The sequence below is a fragment of the Echinops telfairi genome, unplaced genomic scaffold (assembly GCF_000313985.2).
Source record: "Echinops telfairi isolate 266 unplaced genomic scaffold, ASM31398v2 ScPeMD7_7457;HRSCAF=8495, whole genome shotgun sequence".
In the NCBI taxonomy this organism is placed as follows: Eukaryota; Metazoa; Chordata; class Mammalia; order Afrosoricida; family Tenrecidae; genus Echinops; species Echinops telfairi.
In genome coordinates, this window is record NW_022111357.1 from 3,952,123 (window position 1) to 3,966,678 (window position 14,556).

General features: G+C 46.0%; 1 protein-coding gene across 2 annotated transcripts in view; it reads right to left on the reverse strand.

Moving 5' to 3' along the window:
• Nucleotides 1-5,726: 5,726 nt before the first annotated feature.
• Nucleotides 5,727-14,556, reverse strand: part of MACF1 (microtubule actin crosslinking factor 1) — a 406,007-nt gene continuing 397,177 nt past the window's right edge. For both annotated transcript variants that reach the window (XM_004704946.2, XM_045298963.1), the window contains 3 exons: nucleotides 11,356-11,567; nucleotides 7,918-8,047; nucleotides 5,727-7,215 (listed from right to left, as the gene is read on the reverse strand). In XM_004704946.2, coding sequence (XP_004705003.1) covers nucleotides 6,959-7,215; nucleotides 7,918-8,047; nucleotides 11,356-11,567 — 599 coding nt within the window. In that variant the 3' untranslated portion in view covers nucleotides 5,727-6,958. The remainder of the gene's footprint in view (nucleotides 7,216-7,917; nucleotides 8,048-11,355; nucleotides 11,568-14,556) is intronic.

Here is a 14,556-nt window from a genome sequence, read left to right on the forward strand (position 1 = left end):
GCCCGTCGGTCGGCCCAGCGGCTCCCGAAGGCGCTCAGGCGGCAGGGAGCCCACGAGCCGCCGCCTCAGACCGGTGCCGTCTCAGGTGTCTTCTGAAGCGTCGTCCACGGTGCCCGGCGCCCTTCGCTCCCGCGCCCGCCGCCAGGCCCCGCCCCCTCCAGGCAGGGCCAATCGGGACTAGGGGGCGGGGCGAACGCGCGGGTCCGACGCCCGGATTGGCGGAGCTGCCCCTAGGCTGAGTGAGGTGCGGGCGGGTGAGGGGTCCGTGGCCCAGACGGCGGGGCCACCCGGGGACGCGGCCGCTGGCCGGGGCGTCGGGTGCCCTGTGGGGACCTCGCGAGCCAACGGCTCGGCGTTGCTTTGCGTCGGGAGGGAGGAAGCCCAGAGCCGGCATTCCCTCAGGAGGTGGCCTCGGCGCTCTGCTCTGACCCGGACTCCGAGTTCCCAGCGGTGTGACCTGGCGGCCCCGCCTGGTTCGCCGGCTGTGACTTCAGGTCTGGGAAAGTGGCCTCTGTCGGTTTTCAGGGGCCCGAATGCCTCCGGCAGCAGCATCTGGTGCGGGCTCCCCGCCCCCGCCCCCTCCGCGGCTCCCGGGGTGTGAGCCCGAGCTTCTCCCACAGCTCGCCGGCGCCCAGGCGCTGCCCTCCCTGCGGACCCCGCCCGGCACGAGCCAGAGACCTGCGCCGGCTTTGGAGCCGCGCCTGGGAACTCCGGGGCCCTCGGTCAAGACAGGTGGCTGACCACGCTGGAGCACTGTAATCCCGCGGCTGTCAGCACAAGGTCCCTCAAGGCAACCCTCTCACTGGTCCAGCGGCCTGCACACCGCCTCTTCCGAGTGCTCTCCCCCTCCGGTATTAATGGACAAGGCGCTGCAAGGAGCCTTGGTGGCAAGGTGGTTAAACGTTAGACCGCTCACTAAAAATTCGGTGGTTCAAATCCTCCAGCAGCTCCAAGGAAGAAAAATGAAACTGTTTCCATCACGGAAACCCTCTGGGACAATTCTACTCTGGCCTATAGCGACACTCCACTGCAAGGACTTTGGGTTTTGGAGACTTGAGTTTGGAGTTCAGAGGCTTGGAACTGGTGGGTGGCCAGCGGGGAGGGAAGTGCACCAGGCTTAGGGTGAAATAACTTGTGTCAGGCCCTGAGTGAGATTCCGTTATAATGGCGGCTTACAAGCTGCACTTAACATATGGCAGGCATGTTCAGAGTGCGTGTCCTTTATTCTTTTAGTGCTCGCCCAATCTCATGCAGTAGATATTGCTCAAACCTCTTTTTAACAAAGGAAACTGGCACACAGAGCCAAAGGAACTTGGGAGGTGGGCAGGGTAGCTGTTCTGTGCGTTGGAGCCTACAAAGCTGAGTTGGAGCCTCAGATGGTGAGGGCAGAGAATGCAGAGAAGAACAGGCCTTGGGGATGTTGTAGGAAGGTTAGATGCTGCTCCTATACCGCTTTCCTTCAAAGTTAGACCTCAAAACTAGTCTAAGAAGTCCAATAAAGTTCAAATTTTACCATGATTACTTCTTCAAAGTCTTTTTTAAAATACCGAAGAGAAAAATATGTAACCTTAAGCGCAACAGGTAAATTTCCCTTCTGCTTATAAGCCCCCTTAAGGATGCTTAACTTTATCTTATGGATGGATGATGCTAATCAGAGTTTAGATGCAGAGGGAAATGTGGATTGAAGGAATCAGGGTGTGACATTTGGAGGCTGTAGCAGTAACTAGGGAGCCTATAGCAGAGTCAGCTTCAAGGTAACAGTGGAAGACAGAGGTGGGGGGGGGGAGCTGTTTAGGAGGGCTGGATTCACGGGTTGTGAGACAGCTGGAGAGGGAACAAAATCAAGAGTGTGTCTCCATGTCTAGCTTGGTCTGGGTCTCTGAATCTGCTGCCCTTCAGTATTTGTCTGTGCACTCACGACACCCGAGTCACCTCTTTGAGGGCCCAGAGTGCCTCACTGCCACCCCCTCCCCAGCCCCACTTAGCTGCGGTTCTGATTGCTTGTTGTGAAATGTGCCTGCCAGCTAAACTGCAAGCAGCCCTGAGTTGGGGGTGATTCTTACAAGTACAAAAACCATCTACCCTATTTCTCATGAGTGGGGTTGATTGCGTTCTTAAAACAAGAGACCTTACACTCCTGATGACCTAAAACTGATTTGGCCATTCCAAAGGGCCTGGGCATCACAATTCAATTCAGCAACAACTGGGGTGCTTAGTGATATGCCTAGAGCCAGAGGGAAAATGAATGAGGTCCCACCCTGAGTGGTGTCCACTCCAACAGGGTGACAGACACAGTCATTTCAAAAGGCAAACGTAAAGCTGTGCTCAAAGTGCCTGGAAGAGCAGAGGAAAAAGGAACAGGGAAGTGGGGGCAGCACCAGATCCTGGAGCTCCACTAACCCACTGCCATCTGGTCGATCCCGTTCATAGTGACCCTATACAGGGTTCCAGAGACCGTAAATCTCTACAGGAGCAGACAAATCTCATCTTTCTCCTGATGATTGCCGGTGGGTTTGAAACACGCAGCTAGCCAGTGTCACCAACGCTTAGTGTCAGTACAAGGGTTTCCCAGCCACTTGTAACTCTGTGACCTGGTGCATGTCCTTTCACTTTTCTGCTAAGTTGCTCCTATGTGGGGCTCACAGTATTAGGGCTGAGGTGGATATTAAATGAATGCATAGAGACAATGCCTGGCATATAGTTAGCTAATGTCATTATTATATCACTCAAAGCCTTGTTATGTGCCATCAACTTGATTTCAATTCATGGTGACCCTAAGAGTAGAAATGCCCCATAGGGGTTCTTAGGCTGCAGATAGCCAGGTCATTCCTCCCATGAACCGTTGGTGGCTTTGAATCATTGGCCTTTAGCTTCACAACTGAGCACTTAACCATTGCTGGCACTACCAGGGCTCCGTTTCTAAGGCTTGTGTGCCGAGTCGATTCTGACTCCCAGTGGCCCTACAGGGCTGTGGAGAACAGCCCCATGGCATTCCCTAGGCCTGTTACCTTAACAGAATCGCATTTCGGATTTGCCAAGCCTTTCTCCAGCTGACTACTGGTGGCTACAAACCACCACCACCATTGGGTTATCAGCCAAGCACTAACCTTTGCACCCCCAAACCATATAACCAGGAGTCCTGCCACTGCGTTGATTCTGGATTATAGCAACCCTATAAAATCTTGTTTTCAAGAATGTACATCCCTATGGGAGCAGACAGTGTCTTTCTCCCACAGAGCAGTCATGAGGTTAGCAGGCCACAGCATGTGCCATCAGGGCTCCTTGTTTTCAAAGTCCTGTAACTCAAATCCATCCTGGACTCTAGCAGAGGAATTGCCATCTTTTTTTGAGCATTTCTTTCCCAGAACTGTACTATCTTAACAGGGTTTCTGGCTAGACCGTCAGTTCCTTGTGGGCATTCCTGAATTTCCTACTGGCTTTGCACACAGGTGTCTGTTGAATATATACAAACTTTCTGCAGGTCTCACTACCAGTTGACCTTTGTCACGAAGACTGAGGTGTAAGCTGAATTACTTGGTGTTATCAATTGAATTGTGTCCCCAAAACATAATGGTGAAGTCTTAACCCCTAGTCCTGTCAACATAACTTTGTTTGGAAGTAAGGATTTTTCTTTTGTGTTTTTGAGATACTGGATCCGTGGTGTTTTGGATTAAGATTAGACAGACACACTGGGGGTGGGGGTGGGGAAGTCAAGTGACAACGAAAGTAAATGCATCTAGGCAACAAAAGGGCACCAAGGAAGGAGTCCACAGGAAGAACTGACACGACTGAGACCTGGACAGAGGAGCTTCCAGGCTCCAGCACTGGGAGAAAGGAAATTTTTGATCTTTAAAGCCACTCACTTGTGGTTGATTTGGCAGCTGTAGGAAATTAAGACACTGTCTTAAAAGTGCAAAAGTGTCTACTAGGCAGTCAAGGTGGCTTTGGCTCGCTTTTGCTGCCAGGTCGTCCAGTGAGGACAAGTGTGGGTGAAAACACCTCTACAAAATTCTTGAAGTTACCCAACTTTTCCTTGAAAATCCATCAGAATGCAGTTTTTGTAGGATGTATTCACATGGTTTTGGCAAGCACATGGTGATCTTACCAAATAAAGTAATAAGGTCTAATAAGGACAAGGTGGCCTGAATTTGAATCCATCTTACCTCTCGAACTCTCAAGCACATTCCCTCATGTGTAAAATGCAAGTAATTCCTATTGCAGAGAACTGTTATAATTAGTTCCTAATTGCTGAGTCCCTGGGTGGCACAAATGGTTAACACACTTGGCTGGAGGTTCAAGGCCACCTAGAGGACAGTTGCTTTGGAAGAAAGGCCTCTGAAAAGTCAGCCCTTGGAAACACTAATGAAGCAGCTCTATTCTGACACAGAAGTAGCCATGAGCTGGGAGCGGCCCAATGGCAACTGGACTGGGATTGTTATGGACTGGAGCAAACGGCAAGGCCAGGCTTGAAGAGGGTGTCAAGGGCTGAATTCCAGGTCCATTGCTGCTATTTACTATGATTAAAGGCACAGGCCCTCCCAACCCCAGCTTTCCCATCCATAAAACAAAGGAGCTACATTTTTCAGGCATTTTTACTTCCACTATTTCTACTCCTGAAATTCTGTTCCTAGCATGTAACCAGAAATTTCAATGTACTGTGGGGAACCTGCCGTTTTCTCAAACCCTGGATTTTGATTTTTAATATTAAACCACAATAAACTTACTGTCATGGGTCCACTCCAACTCATAGGGACCCTATAAGGCAGTGGTTCTCAACCTGTGGGTCACGACCCCTCTGGGGGTGGAATGACCCTTTCACGGGGTCGCCCGAATCCTAATAGCAGCAAAATTACAGTTTTGAAGTAGCAATGAAAATAATTTAATGGTGAAAATACAGGGAATCCAGGGCGGATGAGCCCTACAGGACCAGTGGTGTGAGTGGCAAAACAAGGAGGGTAAAGGGAGAATGAGTAGGAAAGAGGGAACCGATTACAAGGAACTATATGTGACCTCCTCCCTGGGGGACAGACAACTGAAAAGTGGGTGAAGGGAGACGTCGGACAGGGCAAGATATGACAAAATACCAATTTATAAACTATCAAGGGCTCATGAGGGGGGAGTGGGGAGGGAGGGGAAAAATGAGGACCTAATGTCGGGGGTTTAAGTGGAGAGAAAATGTTTTGAGAATGATGTACAAATGCGCTTTACACAATTGATGTGTGTATGGATTGCGATAACAGTTGTATGAGCCCCTAATAAAATGTTTAAAAAAATAAATAATACAGTTGGGGGTGGTGGTGTGTCACCACATGAACTACATTAAAGGGTTGCAGCATTAGGAAGGTGGAGAACCACTGCTTTAAAGCAAGGTATGGAGTAGAAACCTTCAACCTTTTCTGGAGGAGCGGCTGGTGGATTTCAAACCACCCAACATGGAAATCCACTATGCCACCAGTAATCTTCCACATTGGTATGTGCTTAATCACAGAAGTGGGACAGATAACCCATTGTTTTATGTTAACAGGATGATCCTGACCGTTTCTTTGTTGCCTTGTTAAACAAAATTAGCAAGGACAACATAAAGAGGGGGTGGAGCTAACAATGAACTCGGTAATTTATCAGATTATCTTGATTTGAAAAATTATTTAAACCTATATAATACTATTATATACCAGAGTAACATTATATATAAGGTGATGACTGAGAAGAAAATCAGGAACAAAGCATTTGTTACTGCAAGCAATTTTAATACAAAAGTGTCTTGTTTTTTAAACAGTTCATTGGTAGAGCTTCAGTTTCTGCCTCAATTAAAACCAATTGAGATAATCACACAGCAACGTGGTCGGAGCTGAAGAGGAACAGCAGCTAAAAATCAGGAGCCCCGGATAGCCCCTCTTCATGGTCACTTGGTCAGCTGACTTAACACACAGAAGAAGACGGGAAGCAAACGGGACTTGTTAACAAGTGTGCTGGTGAAGTCCTTTAAAGGACAAGCAAGTTTTTGTTGTAGGTCCTCATTTTTGAATAAGCTCATGGAATTCAGTCCTCTGTCTGTGGTAAGTTGATTGACCATTTAAATAAATAGCAAAAAATGCAGATACAGAGATCTGTAATTCACAACCCCACCAAGGAGTCTTGTATGGCCGAGGGCCTGGGTTCCCGAGCCACAGCGCACAGGAGCTGTTGGTGGCTAGGCTGGGTAGGAAGTTATAAACCAGGACTTGTAAAAACCCCAATGTTCTGACATTTTCTGAACAGTTATATTTACCCCTGAATTCTAGCAGCTATTTTGTCTTTTAAACACCCAATATTGAGACAGTATTCAAAGACAGTATTGCAATGAACTCCTTTTGTTGTATTATGTGCAAACATTACCTAGATGAGGTTCCTTCTTTAGCTAAAATCACACAACACTAAAAACAATGGAAAAAGCAGTTATAAGTGCCCTCCCCTCAGTCCTTGATAGTTGAGGTGTCTCTGTGATTTACAAAAAAAAAAAGAGTTGCTTAAACACTGCAGGATTCTTGTGTTGTTTTTTTTTAATATAATTTATCTTGCTGAGACAGCAAGTCAAGTTTATAAAGACGATGCATTTAGGAATAATCCTAAAAGATAAAGCAGGTTTACAACCCTGCACCGCGCAGAAACCCTATTTAGAGGTGGTTCCCCCCACCCACCCTTAATACACATTTGCATCCTGACTTCCAAGTTTTTCTCAAATATTTCATTTCTGGGCCCCATTCAGTACAGAGTTCCAAGAGGCAAATTTTATCTACATAAATATTCACATGAAAATAGTAACTTACAAAAAGGAAGAAAAAATAATAAGGCAGCTTCATAACACAATTATTCTTTTACACTTTTAACAATATAACTTCTCCCGTTCAGAATAAATATACACCCAATTCATGGAGCAGGATTCAAGGTGGGCAGAGGCTTTGGAGGGGCTTGTACAGTGTTATCGTTTGGGGCCTGGAGTCCTGGGAGAGGCAGTGGTGGTCTTCTTGGACATAGTTGGGATTTTGGAAGGTTTGTTTGGCCCTCTCCTGGAGTTGCCCAGGCCACCTGCGGTGCTGCTTTCTGAGGTGTCCGAACAGGCAGACTGCGTCTCTAAAAGGTCAAAGTCAGAGGCATCGCTTCCTCGCCGGCTGCTGGCACGACTCCCGGCTCGACTCCCAGCCCGACTCCCGGGGCGACTGGCTGACTTTTTTGGGTCTGGAATTCAAGAATGAAACAGAAGGCAGTATGAGATGAAAGAACAAGTCGCCAGAGGTCAAGGCTCTGATCCTATTAATCTGACAAGGTTTGTGGCCTAAGGCCCTAGTTCCCTCATCTACACAGTGGTTGCTTTGTGATTCTACTAGGGCCCTTTTCTGGGTTTCTCGTTCTACTCTAGACACGGTCAGCTTAGAGGCCCCCAAATGGATTCAAGTAGGGCTGCTGAGGGATTGCAGCGGATGAGATGGGCACTAGCTGGGGTAATGCACAGGCAGGCTCAGAACATGTATGTATGTATGTGTTTTTTCTCACGAGGAGCATTAGCAGGTGAACAGGGGTACCTTTCTCTGACGTTCTGAGCTCCCCAGAGATATAAATGAAGCTGGAGAGTTGCTGGGAAAATATAACTAGCCAAGTTCTGGAGGTCTTGTCTTCCCTTTATAGTCTCAAATATCTTAATTTCTGAAGAATTTGTGAAGAATCTGCTCTCTGATGGCAAGTTTATTGTCATGACCGGAGAAAGGCCACCAAATTATGTGCAGGGGTCTCTTTCTGGCTGTCAGCCCAAGTGCTAGTCTCAGTATTTGTTCCTGGGGGAGCACAGTGAAGTGCCTCTGCTAGTCTGCTGTTTCTGAGTCCCTAGGCTGGCCGTGTCTTCTCAGCCCCATGCTGACACGTAGGCACTTGGCAGACACTTACCTGCTCGATTAGCTTTGGCGCCTGTGGAGGCTGGGGAAGAACTGCTGCTAGTGTCACCAGCTAGGGATGTCCGACTAGAATGAAACGCTGGTGTGGGTCGTTTCAACTTGCTGCCTGATGATGGAATAACCTTCAAAATAAGTAAGTAAATAAGTAAGTGAAAAGGTCATATTTAGTTGGCAAAAGTTTTTGAAAGGAATTAAATTCTAAATACTTAAGCCAATCTATGTTTGATTGGTTGAAAAGCAAATTAAAAGTCCAGGAAAACAATAGTTTAACTTGAAAGTCTGATAGTTCATGTGCTTGAGGATTCCCTAAATAAGGATTTTCTGTTACAATAAAAAATTTCAAAACATCTTCCAATCGCCTTATCCCAACTGACAAAATTCCACCTAAAATGGGGAAAAAAAGCCTGCAATTTGTAAGATTATAATAGCTATAATGAGCAGAAATATGGTACATGAGTGAATTTTAAAAAAATCTAAGTAATGCTATGGTCTTTGATTTTAGGGTTTGAAACCTTAAGGTTGGGCCCCAAATATGGTACACAGAGTCATAGTAATAAATAGTCTGCTCTCCATCAGGAATTGGCATAGTTCCTTCAGTCAGGGTCAGAGCTTTGGCCCTGTTTCCTCATTGGTAAAATACAGACCGAATTACTTATCTTGTGGAGCAAGTAAATCTGAGAAGTATGTGAGGGAGGGGGGGCTGTGGTTTTAAGGACAAAGCTCTGAATGTAGAGCCAAAACCGGGGGGTGGGGTGAGGTGGGGCGTAAATTTGGACTCTGTGAACACGTGGGCCTTTATTTCTCCCTCAGCGTCTTCAAGCTCATCTCCTTCCACAATATTGCCTCTTGCTCACTCCGTCCCAGCCACCCAGGTGCACCTTGCTGGTCCACCCACAGTCCAGGAGGGTTTCCTCCTCAGGCTGCTCCTAGCCACTCCCTACCTGTCCTCCCTGTCCCCATATCTGTGTGGCTCACTCCCTCATTTTCTGATGAGCCAAGTAGGTTTTGCCTCCTTACCAAATGGAAAATGACATCACTTTTAACCTTCTATCCTTCTCTTGCTTTGCACAGTACTTATCACCACTGAGTAGGGGTATCATTTTTGCTCACTAATACCTCTTCAGCAAAAATGTGTTGGATTACTACATGAGGTGTAGAAGCACTTCCTAAAACAGAAAAGAGCTACTAAAAAACCCAAACCCAAGCCCCATTGCTGATGAAGCGATTCTCACTCATAGTGACCCCATAGGACAGAGTAGAACCGTCCCAGATAGACATCATCATCATCATTATTACTAATAGGAACTCCATTTAAGACAATTTGGAAGAGGAAAAATATTTTAAATGTGGCTTAAAAGGCACACTAATCCCCACCCCAAAATCAATTATGTAAATTGTTTTCCAAGACCTTTAAGATGTTTATATAAATAAAGCATACCACCTCATTGTGCTTCTTGTATTTGTTTATCAAGAAAAAGCAAAAGCGACAGATTAACAGAGTGATTAACATCCAAGCACAAACCCTCCGGGCCCACACAGGAGGAAGAGCACCAGTTTCAGAAGCTACCATGAGTGCTGCTGCTGGGAAGACCACAGCCCCCAAGACCTAGGATTCCATGTCAAGATATGGCCTGAACATAGACCATCAGTGAGTAAAGAAAAGGAAACTTCAAAATCAAACAGAACAAAAAATAAAAAGACACCCCCCAAAAAAGGGGGGGCAGCAACAAAAAACCACAACTGCTCCGGATAATAATATATGAATTTGCATTTCATAGTTAAAACATTAAAAATTTTAGAACTTTTAAGACTTTCACAAAACTGGAGAAAGGAGAAAAAGCAAGGTAAGCTGGTTGAATCTTGGGGTTTTGGTGGCAGAAGGTTCCCAGATTATGTCCTAAAGCAGATATATTTCTGCACTGGATTTGAGCTTGGAGAGGGACAAGTCCCAAGGCAGCAGGGTCACTCATAGGCATTGGCTTTTTGTACCTCCCCCAGTTCATCAGGCTGCGATTGGCTGAAGGCAATGCTGTCTTCTGAGGCACAAGAACCCAATGTTTCCTTGCAGGAGCTACAACATACACTGACTGCTATCAAGGCAAGCTGCTAGTCCATGTTTCATTTCTGAAAACACTGCTCTTCCAAAAGTGTGCAGGCATTTAAATGATGGTTATTAGTGACCAAGCATAATTGGTGCCACATGTATTCACATCAAGACTAGCAAAACCCAAATGTCCAAGCCAAGAAATTCAGAAGCTAAAACCTGAGCCCCAGAGCAGTGTTCACTGACAAGTGTGATTGGCGGAAGTGGGTAAGGCACCCACCCCTTGGACCAGTGTGGCGACACCAACCAGCCTGGGCATGTGTCTCAAGGGTGGGAGGCACCAACCACTCTTTTGTTCTAAGCAAAGATAGTACACTGTCGAACATGCATCATGGTTGAATTTCAAGAGTTACTAACTCGTCTGTGTATCTGACATTTGGAGATGCCAAGAAGCTCGATTATAAACAAACAACCCGAAATAACCATGGTTTGCCATTCTGAGCAAATACCATTCTAAAGACTGTTACAAAGTAGTTACAACAACCTAGTTTTAAACATCTCTTATTTATCTCCAATTTTGGTGACTCCGAGTTAGAAACCCCTGAAACCCTTGACTACATGAATCAGCTGTCAGAGCAAGCACCACAAAGATGGGAAAGAGTGTGGCCTGGTGTCAGGAAGAAGAGCTGGTCAAGTCTTGGCATTAGCAAGGGCCTTGTCTTTACTGTGTCCTTAGTCAGCAAAGCCATACTCTACCTCGGGGCTGGGCAGCTGGAGGTCAGGATAATGGTTGTCCCTGACAGGGGTGCCAGCTTTACTGTTTACCAGCCAGGGTTTGTCATAACAGCGAGAGAGCTGAAGTGCAGTCTGTGAAATGGAAATCCAGAGGGAGGGAAAGGAACAATCGGAAATGGAACAGAAAGGGAGCAAATTGGGAACAGAAAAATAAATAGAATACACTACATTTCAAAGAAACAAAACAAAATGAAATGCTCATCAGTCCAATGGGATGAAAAGGACTAGGCGGAAAGTCAATGGTGTTCTTCATACACAACCCACTGTGACAACTTTACTACTGGCTCCAGGTCCAGAGACTGCCTAGATTCCCAACATTAATAACTCTGGATGGGCTCACTAGAAACATGTGGAAAGAAACATTTCTTATTCTACCCAGCAATGGGTATGCTTTAATAAGCATCCTTTGCAGTCATCCTAAGGCCATGTGCCTTTGTACTGCCAGGGCCTGGTCAGGCTCTGGTCTAGGCACAGCCTGGCCTTTGGGTCTTCGTGTCACTCTCCGCAGTGGTCTTTCAGAGGCTACAATGGACAGACTGCTCTGCAGAGATGGGAAACAAGACAGGTGCCATGATGCGGGTCAGTACATACCTTCGTACCACTGGCTGGGGTGGCTGGAGAAGATGGCATGGAAGCACAGCTGTGGTTACTTTGACTAGCACTTGAGCTAGAGCGGGTAGGGGAAGCTGCTCGGGAAGATGGCTTGGATCTTCGACCACGTGACCGGAAAGGGGTCATTCCCTGGGATGCCCCCTCAGGTAGGATGAATTTCTCTCTAAGCTCGATGTTAGTTCTGCCTCGGGCTAAAAAGGGAACAAATATGTCAATTAATCTTGACAAACAGATCTTTTGGTAGTCATACAGCTGCGTGGCCCCACGATAACAGTTATGTAAGTGGCAGGTTTCATAGCATCTGTAGATTCTTTAAGAAAGTCAAACCCTCTGGTTTAGCATGAACTTGTTGGTGTACAAAGTCCTGAGCCACTCTATTCTCATGATGCTGTTTTGCCACTGCCCCCTCCTGGGGTAAGCACACTGTAACTGATCAAGGTAACCAGGTGAAGTCATTCACAAACCTCCGACTTTAAAATCAAAACCTCTTTTCTCTCTCGTAGAACATGTGTACTTTTTGTTCAGATTTTACAGAATGTGTGGCAATGAAGTAGTAGAGAAAAGTTGATTACAGAAACTAACATGGTTCAGGCTCTTCTATTTTAATTTAGTTAATAACACCTCTACAGAAAGGGTTCAGGAGCTCAGGGCAGAATCATTAAGAAGTAAACATGTGAAGAGAGAGAAAGAGAGAAATCAAGACCATGCACAGAATGTACCTATGAGAAACTGTTAAGTCAAAAATTGAAAGCATTAAGTAGCTTCCTGCAGGGGTAACTGCCAAGTAGGAGAGGAACACCATCATGGTAGAAAGAATTCTGGGAATAGCACTGTCAACAGGTGCGGTCCCACAGCTTCCTGGAGCTATATAAGTCAGAACTTAAGTATAGGTTTGATATAAGAAGCTCCTAGTCTAGTAAACACAAATGTTAAATGTAAAAGGTCTGACGGATATGAGAGGTAATTTCTTCTGGAATATGTCCTTTCCGTAGATGTTTTCTCACTAAAAGATATATTCTACAGGAGCCCTCTAGCGCCTCATAATATGCTAACAAGTTAGCATCTTAATATGCTAACTTGTTAGAATGCACTGTCATTAGATGTTGTCCGGTCCATTCCGACTCATAACAGACCCCAGATGACAGAGTACAATGGCCCAGGTGCAGTGGGTTAAGCGTGCGGGGAGGTCAGATGAGCAGGCATTCCCTCCCCTGAAGGCCATCAGTTACCAGACTGCTGTCTCATCCCACCACAGGCAGGCCTGCTCCCTGCCTCTGGGGACAATGGACAGGCTCCTGTAGGAGGGGTTTGCACCCTACTGATAATGGTTCCTATGGAGACCTAGAGACTACCCCCTAGACCACCCTCTCATTGCTGTGTAACCTACAGTGCAGCTCCGCCCTGTGATGTCTCTACCTGTAATTAGTGGGCTGGCATGCCCCCAAAAGGTATATAGGCATGGGTCAGCAATATAGAGACCACGGACTCGGACTTCTCGGACTCTGACCACCCTGACTCTCTTCCCCCTCTCCCTCCTTCCCTTCCCCCTCTCTCCACTAAGCTGGGCTGAGGTGAGAATGTTGCCATGTAACGTGTCTCACTGTATTATTATAATGTCTCTCATGCTCTCGATGACTTTAATATAATACTTATATATCTCAACCGTACAATTGTGCATTACTGAACCCAGAAGTAGTATTACTGAACTCGTAGAGAGTATTAGCGGTGGAGGGCTGGCACCCCACCTCCTCAACATCATTTTTTAATTTAATACTACAGGTTAAGCACTCGTCTATAACCCAAAAGGTCTGAGGTGTGAGCCCACAGGAAAAAGATGTGGGTTTCATAAACCTGTCCCGCTACTGACATTTCCCTTCTTTGGACACATGGTTTTACTGAGACTGTCCAGATCCTTCTCGGTCTTCCTGGTTAATATTACTTCTGAGATACAGGCGAAGAAGCACCAGCTGTTCCTGATGCCCTCTGCACTCTCATGGGTAGACCCTGATTCCTCTCCCTCCCTGGCTCTCCAGTTTGCATGTTATATCACATGGTTTGGGTTTTTTTTGCATGTTTTATATTGCATGTTATATATCCATGTTTGTTTCTACCATTAGGCTGTGGCCTTTTAGAGACAGTGGCTGTCTGGCATCTTAAATGTCCTTGGACCCTAATGCAGGGGTCATACTTATGGTTTTAGTAGGTATGTGTACAACTTTACTATTCTCTGAAAATGGAGTAGACTTTCAGCAGTTTCGAGGGATGAATCTCACAACCTGTATGAAGCCTGCAAATAAGAAGTCATCATTATTGCCTGGGGGAAAAAACCAGGGGTTCAGGGTTGTGTCAGGGCTGGAGGCCAGTGAAGCTCACTCTATGGCTATGTGAGTACACTTGCACGCCAGTACAAATGCAACACATTTGTTTCATGCCACAAACCTAGAAGTGAAACTCAGCACTGCCAAGACCTACTGCATAGACGATGAAGAGAAACAACAATTCCAAAGAGTTTTTCCCTGAGAAAAACCTAAGAATAGAGATTAATCAATATTACCACTGACAAATTTAATGTGCAGATTTTTAGTTGTAAACCTGTTTAATCCTATCACAGGATCCTATGTAACCATGCTAGACCCCAAGCCTCTATGAGTTAGGTGTCCTCTTTTCATGGCTCATTAAATGACTGCCCAAGGGGCTAAAGGATGCCTCACTCCCTTCCCAGCTGAGAATATTCAGCATGCTGGGAAATTCCAGTTCATCATGTTCCCATGTCTGCTCATGTGTCATAAAAAACAAACACACTCAGACTTATCTTCATAGTCAATCCCTAGGCAATGTGTCAGGTCACTTCCTGGGATAGTATTTCACTAGCTAGATATGCTATGATGACTGATTCTCGATCTTCATCCACTGAGGCTGTTATAACTATAAAAATTATTCAACACTCGGCTTTATAGCAATTGGAGATTGTAAACAGTGGCTAGGCAGATTTTGCATACTTCCATGAAAACTCATTTGGAAGGCTTTAATTCAAGAGAAAACCACCATAAAAATAATGTTTAAAAATCATACTCGGGAGGGAGGGGAAAGGACCTAATGTCGGGGGTTTAAGTGGAGAGAAAATGTTTTGAGAATGATGTACAAATGCGCTTTACACAATTGATGTGTGTATGGATTGCG